This window comes from Postia placenta (assembly GCF_002117355.1).
Source record: "Postia placenta MAD-698-R-SB12 unplaced genomic scaffold POSPLAscaffold_10, whole genome shotgun sequence".
Classification (NCBI taxonomy): domain Eukaryota; kingdom Fungi; phylum Basidiomycota; class Agaricomycetes; order Polyporales; family Adustoporiaceae; genus Rhodonia; species Rhodonia placenta.
In genome coordinates, this window is record NW_020169841.1 from 882,901 (window position 1) to 890,850 (window position 7,950).

Below are 7,950 nucleotides of genomic sequence, written 5' to 3' on the forward strand. Positions count from 1 at the left end.
GCGCCCGCGTGCCCCACAGCCCCGCAGGAGAGTCAGCTTTGCCGATGATGCGGAAGCGAGCGAGAAAGCAAGCGGCGCCCGGCGGGAGCCCCCACAACGCGAACGGCGGGACAGCAGCTCTCCTCTCAGAGATGGAGATCAGCGCTACCAGTCCTACCTACATAACATGATTGACCTCGCACTCAACGAGTATCAAGGTAACGAGGAGGGTGCGGCCACGAGCCAGAGAGGCTCCATTGCTAGCTCGGTTAGCAATGCGCCTCAAAAACGCGCACAGCTCCCGCGCTTGAACTCGATGGCATCGAACGCCAGCGAGGACCAGGACCAGTTTATCGATGCCGACGATCCGCGCGTGACAGGCGTGCGCAGGCGCAATATGGACGACCCGGAGGACATCGAGCGCGCATGTCTGCGCCAGATGAGCTACAAGGAACGGCGCAAATACCATTCGCGCTCGAAGATTGAGTTTAACATCACATGCACGTTCCATGTCTCTGATACTGTGCGCGCGTCGCTGACCTGTGCTTCCTCCGTCCAGCCGTGCTCAATAGACAGATGTTCATCATCCGACTCGCTCAGGCGTTGATGACATTCGGCGCGCCGTCGCACCGCATCGAGAGCCAGCTGCTCTCCGCAGCGCGCATCCTCGAGATCGACGCCGAGTTCATCCACATCCCGGGCGTGATCATGTGTTCTTTCGGCGACCAGGAGACCAAGACGTCTGAGCTACACTTCGTCAAGTGCGCAGGGCGCCTTTCACTAGGCAGCCTGCATGAGGTGCATCAGATCTACCGCACCGTCGTGCACGACGAGATCAGCGCAAAGAATGCTGCCGCCCAGCTCGATGCGTTGCTACACGCGAAGCCGGTGTATAGCGCGTTGTTCCGTACGATCCTCGCGTTCTTGCTCTCCCTGCTCATCTGCCCACTTGCGTTCGGCGGTTCATTCGTCGACATGTGGATTGCGGGTGTGGGGGCCGTGTTCCTGTCGACAATGCAGGTCCGGGTTGCGTCGAAGTCAGTCTTGTATGCCAATGTCTACGAGTAAGTATGTCGCTGCTGGTCCCGAGGGTGCCACTGATACCTTGAAACTACAGAATCACCGTCACAACCTGCGTTTCATTCGTCGCTCGAGGTCTGAGCAGTATCCGCTCGCAGGTTTTCTGCTACACCGCAATCTCTTCCTCTAGTATCATCGGTATTCTGCCGGGATATCTTATTTGTGAGTGTATTCCCGCGCTATTATTTATTGGAAGCAGTCTGACAGCTTTGTGCCAGTGAGCAGCTCTTTGGAACTCGCTTCGAAGAACATCGTGTGCGGTAGTGTCAAGATGGTGTACGCGTTGATCTACACTCTATTCCTGGTTCGTGGTCCTCACAAGAGCGTCCTTCTGCCATGCTGACGCCCCGACAGGGTTTCGGTCTTCAGATCGGCTCAGACCTATACCTGCTGTTCGACCGAAGCGCACGCCACGAGCTTGCCTCGCTCGCCGCGCGCATGACATCGTCAGTGACGGTGTCGGGTCTCTTCGTGTCCGACAACACGACCTCGATCGCGTCGGAGCTAAATCGTGGTACGATCAACGGCGCATTCACGTTCACAAACTCGACACCGTTCATCCGCGAGTACATCATCGATGGGTGCTACCGCCCGCCAGAGTTCCCATGGTACCTCCAGCCGTTCCCGTGGTGGACGCAGTTCATCATCGTCCCGATTTTCTCCATACTGTCCTCGCTCGCGAACCTGCAGCCGATATGGACGTTGGAGCTCATCGTGATGGTCGTCATCTCGTGTATTGCGTACGCGGCGAACAAAGTCGCGAACCACTTCATCTTCAATCGCTCCGACGTCGTGTCCGCCATCGGCGCGTTTGCGGTGGGCTTGCTTGGAAATCTATATTCGCGGAAGTTTGGCGGCACAGCGTTTACGGCTATGGTCACCGGCGTCTTGTTCTTGGTGCCGGTAAGTCATAATACATCGCTGCCTATATTTCCGCGGGGCTGACAGTAATGTTCCTTCCAGTCTGGCTTGTCGCAAGCAGGTGGAATTACCGCACAAGGCGATGGCATAGATATTGGTGGTGCCATGATTGCAGTTGCCATTGGTATCACGGTCGGGCTATTCATGAGTCAGGCCATTGTCTACATGTTCGGCTCGCGGAAGAACGCCGCCGTCTTCTCGTTCTGACACGTCTTTGTATCATCTATGTCCTTGTACATTACAGTAACAGATCGTATTTATCCACAATGCCATGTTGTCATTATTTCCATGGACATCCCATGCGAAGACCCGTTTGTTGGGAGGTCTTAAAGATGACACAGTTCAATCACTGGATACAACAGATTTTGCATTCTTCTTCTAGTATCGTACAGTCGCCTCAGAATCGGACCGCAGGCGACGTTTCCACTCCCTCTATCGATACCTTATGGCCCACGAGCGTCCGGATGTTGCTGATGCCGTATCTGCGGAGACACGCGACGTGAGCAGCCGACAGGGAAGGGTCTATCGCCCCACGCACCGAATCATTGTAGGCCTCTCCAGCCCAATCCCCCACCCGTGGACATGCACGTCCTTGGGGAATCCCATCGGCTCCAGCATCTCAGGTCGGAACATTCCGCTGTTGCCGACCTCGACCCACTTACCAAGTTGCGGGTGGAAAGCGAAAATTTCTAGGGACGGCTGAGCGACACACACGCAGTGTCAGTAAAATCGATCACCCGACGTGAAGAGACTATTACCTCCGTGTAAGGGTTGTACGCGGGCTTGAACCTCAAGTTCTCAATGCCCATTTTCTTGAAGAACACGCGCATGAAGCCTGGATCGCATGTCCGTTATGATACGTGGGTTAGACAGAGCTTGCGCAGGCGACTTACCAATGAGGTCCGCGAGCGTCAGCCCACGATCTGCCACTACCCCCTCGACCTGATGGAACTCCGCCAGGTGCGTCGCGTCCATCGTCTCATTCCGGAAGACGCGGTCAATGCTGAAGAGCTTCGCCGGTCGGAACCCATCGTCGCCGTCTTTCGCCGAAGCACCGGGGTGCGCAGCCTGCTCATTGACAGAGTCGTCGGTGTCCTCGCCGCGGCACTTTGCCGCCAGCTTGTAGAGCATCGACGCGGACGATGCAGTGGTGTGGGTACGCAGGAGGAGCTTACGGGTCTCGGCGTCGGACCAGGGGGCGCGATAGCCCATGGAACCATAGCCACCGTGCTCGTGCACCTTAGATACGCGGGAGTAGTAGGAAGCGGGGGGAGGTAGAGACGTTGACGGATCTAACAACTAATTCAGTCGAGCCGTCAGTAGTCCATACACTCCGCTTGCCTGAGAGATAGAACGTGTCCTGTACTTCTCGTGCAGGATGTTGTTGCGGGACGAACAACGCGTCGAAGCACCAGAAACCTGACTCAACGAAGGAGGATGTGGGCATCTCGGCGAAGCTGCCAGACGTCTTAGCATACAAGTGTGAGAGATACCATAAAGTATAAGGTAGCATACCCCATCTCCAAAAAGATGTTTCGGATCTCTTCGCGCACTTTGAGCAGTGGATGGAAAGCACCACCATTAGGGGGCAAGCCTTCAGCTTCAAAGTTGTACTTTTTATAGGTTGACGTCTTCCACGAGCCACTAGAAATGACGCACGCCATGAAATACACCAAGACTCCTTGAAGAATGGACTCACGTCGCGAGCATGTCAATGGTAAGATCGGTCTCTGGTTTTGCTATTGATGTGCTGAAAGCGGGGCCTTTGCGGACGGTGAACCACTGTCCCTTCCTGGAGAAGAGGGTGAGAGCTATATACGAGCAGAGAGTAATCATTTTACCTCTGCACGATGAGCTTGCGCTTCCGCAACTCAGCCAGGGCCTTCTCGCCTGCTTTCAGTGTACCTGTCGAGTCGACTTCTCTCATTTCCAGTTGTGTGGCGTCTTGGACGCTTTCGGCCTGACTCGATGTGTCTCAATCACGTTCGAGATTTAGTGCACAAATGGAGGTCGTGCTCACAACTTTCACGAGACCGTCGCCCTCCTTGGCTATCCACTTGTTCTTGAACGCGCGACCCTGGCCGATCTTAGCCGTTTCGGAGCCAACGACAGCCTCCAGCTGCTTCGAGGTGATAGCGGCACCCTGCCCCTTCGGCGGCAGTGCTGCCCACACTCGCGCCTCATGAGAGCCCTCCAAGGCTATTTGCGCACCCTCGGGAGTGAGGACATGAGAGGTGGTTTCTTGCGTTGTGTACGCGATCATCTACATTCACGATCGATGCGCACAGCTTTCACGCACACGTAGACTGCAGTACGCACATCACGACTAGCAAGCGAATTGAGAGCCCCCAAGATGACGATCTGGGATTCATGGTCTGCTGCTGCGTCTGCCTGGCCTGGCAGGACCAACGTCCGAGTATCCTGGATGATCCCTGATTTATCAAGGGTGTCTAGTACGAGCTGCTGGATTGCTTCCGCCATGTTAAGCTCCTAGCAGCGAATAATGAGCAGAGCGGTGGCACAGATCCCTTAGTCCGAAAGACAGAAATGAGACGCGAACTTGACTCGATCATTGACTTCGCGATGATACAAGTAGACGCGCACACGTGAGGCCGATCATCCCCACCAATCCGCTCTCCGAGCGATCCCGCGGCCAACCATGGCTTCATCCCATTCTCCATCTCTTTCATCCCATCCAACGGCGTGGAACCAGGCCTGGAATGATGCACAACAACAGCTTACACAAATCAGACAGTCGTTGCTCTCATTTAATACAGCCTCCCCGCGCATAACGCGCGTCGGACAGCTCGACTCGGAGCTACTGGACCAGGAGCTCGTACAGCTACTCAAGGAGCCTTTGACCAAGGCCTTGAGCCTCGTGAATGTTCGCATGCTTCCGCACCCGCATAGCCACATATCTGAAGCGACTTTCTGCTCGTGCTGCAGTCGGCTTGGAAGGCGCGCCTCGAGCCTGAATTAGGCCTGTTCATCCAGCTCACGCTTTACAAACTGTCCGTTTGGGACCTCGGTGCAAGCTATGGCGCGCAGCTTCAGGGATTGCGGTACGGCGCTGAAGGCCAGCGCAGCGGCCCCCTTGCAAGTGTGTGCGCAATAGTCTTCTCATTTCGGTTCCTGACATGCTCGGCAGCTTCTGGGCTTCCTCGCAACAAGCTCCTCTTGCATGGAGCTATGACACTCCTCGTCCCTTACCTGCATGCACGCATACGCGCCCACGCCCTCAGTCGCGCTTGGCCTGATGCGCCATCTCTGGATAGACGGCGCAAGGCTTGGGAGCTGCTCACTCGCATGGAATCCGCACATGGCTGTCTGAGTTTACTGAACTTCGTTTCCTTCCTGTGGAACGGTCGGTAAGTCCCTCTACGTTGATGCTTACTCCTTCGAAAGACACCGGCTCAGCTTGACTGTCTGAGGGTGACAGATATCGTACCACTGTCGATAGACTACTCGGGATGAGGCTTGCCCCCGCACGGCGGCTATCTAGGCGTGACGTATCATATGAGTTCATGAACCGCCAGATGGTCTGGCATGCATTTACCGTACGTGTTTAACTCCGAGCGGTCGAGAGACAATTTGATTCACGTACGGTTGACAGGAATTCCTGTTATTCCTTCTCCCCTTAATCAACGTGCGGGCCCTCAGGCGTCGAATAACGGCGCTTGTATCACACGCGAGTCCGTCCGCTTTACTTCCAGGTCCAATACGTGCTGCCTTTGGGATCAATGCGGACGAAAAAGGCGTCGGTAGAGAGCAGATCCGTAGGGGTGCCTACTGGGCATTACCACTGGACCAATGTGCCATTTGCGCCGAGAACGCCTCCAGCAGCATGAATATGACAGACTCTGCCAATGCCATGTCCTCAATGGCCACTACCTACGCGAACGCCAGTGCGACGAAAGACGAGCAGCCACCAGAGAGCTCTGACCTGAGTGACGAGCCTCCCCCATACCCAATACACAGTCCATACATCACCTCCTGCGACCACGTTTATTGCTACTACTGCATTTCGGAGCGCATGGTGCGTACTGCGGAGGACAGATCCGGGGTCGGGCAGGGAGGGACACAGTGGGAATGTCTGCGATGTAGCGAGGGCGTGGCGAATGCGGAAAGATTGGAGGCAGAGGCGGAGGGCCCAGACTATGAGAGCGGGGTGGACGATGAAGATGAAGATGGCGGCAGTTATGAGTTTGGGAGCGAGGACATGGAGTTCACGGATATGAGTGGAAGCGTCGGTAGTTACAGCGGATCGGGATTTTCAGAGTAATGAAGTCCTCCAAGAAGCCATCGCGCGACACAGGCGAGAGTTTGGGAATCGTCACAAACCTAGTAGGGTGTCTTTGTTAAGAGTTAAGCATACCTCGTATAGGCTGAGTACAGCCTACCATCATCTCGTCAAAAATAGTGGTACACGAGATAAAAGCAGGCTCGGACCTTCGAGGTTCGCTGTCATGTGCGATTCCGTATTCTGAGAGACAGACTTGGGATTCAACGCCGTGTATGAGAATCCCAACGTCCTGAACCTTTAACGCCATGTAGTGGCGGCATCAGCAAAACCAGGTTCGGCGTGTAATACAATATATTAGTTATGAGTAATCAACATGATTGTCCATGCTTGTTATTTGCTGATATGTAATTACACGCCTGTCTAATTATGGGACATGATTATGAAGTAGTCAACATTCAGGCGATGCGTGTGCAACTTAGAGCCAGAATGGTATGCGTCTGATAATCGATTGCAGACACGTCGTCATAATTTTACTTGATTGTATGAATGCCCAGATATTGTGATAGTGTGCTAAGGCTTGGTATGTATCTTAAATAAAGCGATATAAATATTCTAATTCCAATCACGTTGCGTATCGTATGGATTCCGACACTGCATGCTGACAAATGCAACAATGGATGCGATGTAAGAGTGTGCTTGACCGATCATACAGAGAATCAGGCTTCAAAAGTTATTACATTAGCATATCTAGTGCATTGTTTCGTCCTCTGTGTCCTGACTCCTCGTCATCCTCAGGGTCTGAGCTTGTTTAAGTCTATGTCGTTGTCTAGATGTCCGAGCCATGAGCACTAGCGCCGGCATTAACAGACTCACATGGGGCGCAGTCCGCTAGGTGTGCTAAATACACTAATGTCTTCATAGCTGTGACTTGAGGAAATGTAGTGTAGAGTACGAGGTGAGTCTTTCAGTGTGCCGTTGGACTGTTAGAATGATGAGTCGCTGGCCGGATCTTAACTGTTACAATGTTACAATGACTACACCCATCACGCACGCAGCCATATGGTATTTGTCTCACACCCAGACCCACAGTATTCATACCCCATTTCGCAGTGGCGGGGCGTGGATACGGTGGGTCTGGATACAAGGCAAAATTGTATTTTGCTTTCAGCTGGTTTGTCTGTCAGCAGCTATATTCAGTGAGTCGCCGAATGGCGAGGCTCATGATTATTGGTGAGCCAGACACATGCTATGTGAAATTTCCTTTGCCAACTGCAGATAAGAGAGCACATCTGAGCGCATCTGAGTACAGTACAGTCCTCGCCAGCCTGAGGACCTCAAATATACCATTCAATTCTGCTTTTTAAGTTGGTAAGTTACAGCCTTTTCAGATCCCATTTTCTGGCTGTGTCTCATTATGCTTATAGTCTTGCACGCATATAGTGTGATTTACAGGTTGCCAATTTGCATAACTCAACACAAAGCCGAACTGCTTGAGTGGTAATACAAGTAAGTTTCATACTCTCTGCGACTTCAACATCCTGCTGATGTCACATTGAGGCAGAACATTGAGACGGCAGTAGCGCCAGCGGCCAGCCTCAGGAGCCCAGCTTGCGGCTCGACATCTACAGGATCAGGTGGCTGGATCAGGCGAGAACCTGTAGACTGGCGCACCTGTAATAGTAGTTAGTACCTATATAATTACGAGAAAATAAACATGATTTGTAATG

At 53.4% G+C, this 7,950-nt stretch overlaps 4 protein-coding genes across 4 annotated transcripts; 3 read left to right on the forward strand and 1 right to left on the reverse strand.

Annotated features, from left to right (window-relative positions):
* Positions 1-585: 585 nt before the first annotated feature.
* Positions 586-2,187, forward strand: POSPLADRAFT_1148464 (hypothetical protein; the record flags this gene model as incomplete). The annotated part of the gene is made up of 6 exons (XM_024486180.1): positions 586-1,043; positions 1,097-1,221; positions 1,278-1,363; positions 1,414-1,509; positions 1,627-1,962; positions 2,023-2,187. 6 exons carry the CDS (start codon positions 586-588, stop codon positions 2,185-2,187), a joined length of 1,266 nt encoding a protein of 421 aa, XP_024337214.1.
* A 190-nt stretch (positions 2,188-2,377) lies between these two features.
* On the reverse strand, positions 2,378-4,461 carry POSPLADRAFT_1047863 (hypothetical protein; the record flags this gene model as incomplete). The annotated part of the gene is made up of 9 exons (XM_024479377.1): positions 2,378-2,533; positions 2,563-2,679; positions 2,739-2,815; positions 2,874-3,272; positions 3,313-3,437; positions 3,496-3,624; positions 3,822-3,940; positions 4,001-4,243; positions 4,300-4,461. The coding sequence occupies 9 exons, from the start codon at positions 4,459-4,461 to the stop codon at positions 2,378-2,380; spliced, it is 1,527 nt and encodes a 508-aa protein (XP_024337215.1).
* Positions 4,462-4,639: 178 nt separating this feature from the next.
* On the forward strand, positions 4,640-6,262 carry POSPLADRAFT_1148551 (hypothetical protein; the record flags this gene model as incomplete). The annotated part of the gene is made up of 5 exons (XM_024486195.1): positions 4,640-4,864; positions 4,927-5,080; positions 5,129-5,348; positions 5,420-5,537; positions 5,594-6,262. 5 exons carry the CDS (start codon positions 4,640-4,642, stop codon positions 6,260-6,262), a joined length of 1,386 nt encoding a protein of 461 aa, XP_024337216.1.
* Positions 6,263-7,001: 739 nt separating this feature from the next.
* POSPLADRAFT_1040587 (hypothetical protein) lies at positions 7,002-7,818 on the forward strand. The gene is made up of 3 exons (XM_024477764.1): positions 7,002-7,591; positions 7,664-7,729; positions 7,781-7,818. The coding sequence occupies exon 1, from the start codon at positions 7,432-7,434 to the stop codon at positions 7,585-7,587; it is 156 nt and encodes a 51-aa protein (XP_024337217.1). The 5' UTR covers positions 7,002-7,431; the 3' UTR covers positions 7,588-7,591; positions 7,664-7,729; positions 7,781-7,818.
* The last annotated feature ends 132 nt before the right edge of the window (positions 7,819-7,950 follow it).

What these genes read in the sequence shown, in the direction of transcription:
- POSPLADRAFT_1040587 (XM_024477764.1), top strand. Translation starts at nt 7,432, where the DNA reads ATGGCGAGGCTCATGATTATTGGTGAGCCAGACACATGCTATGTGAAA.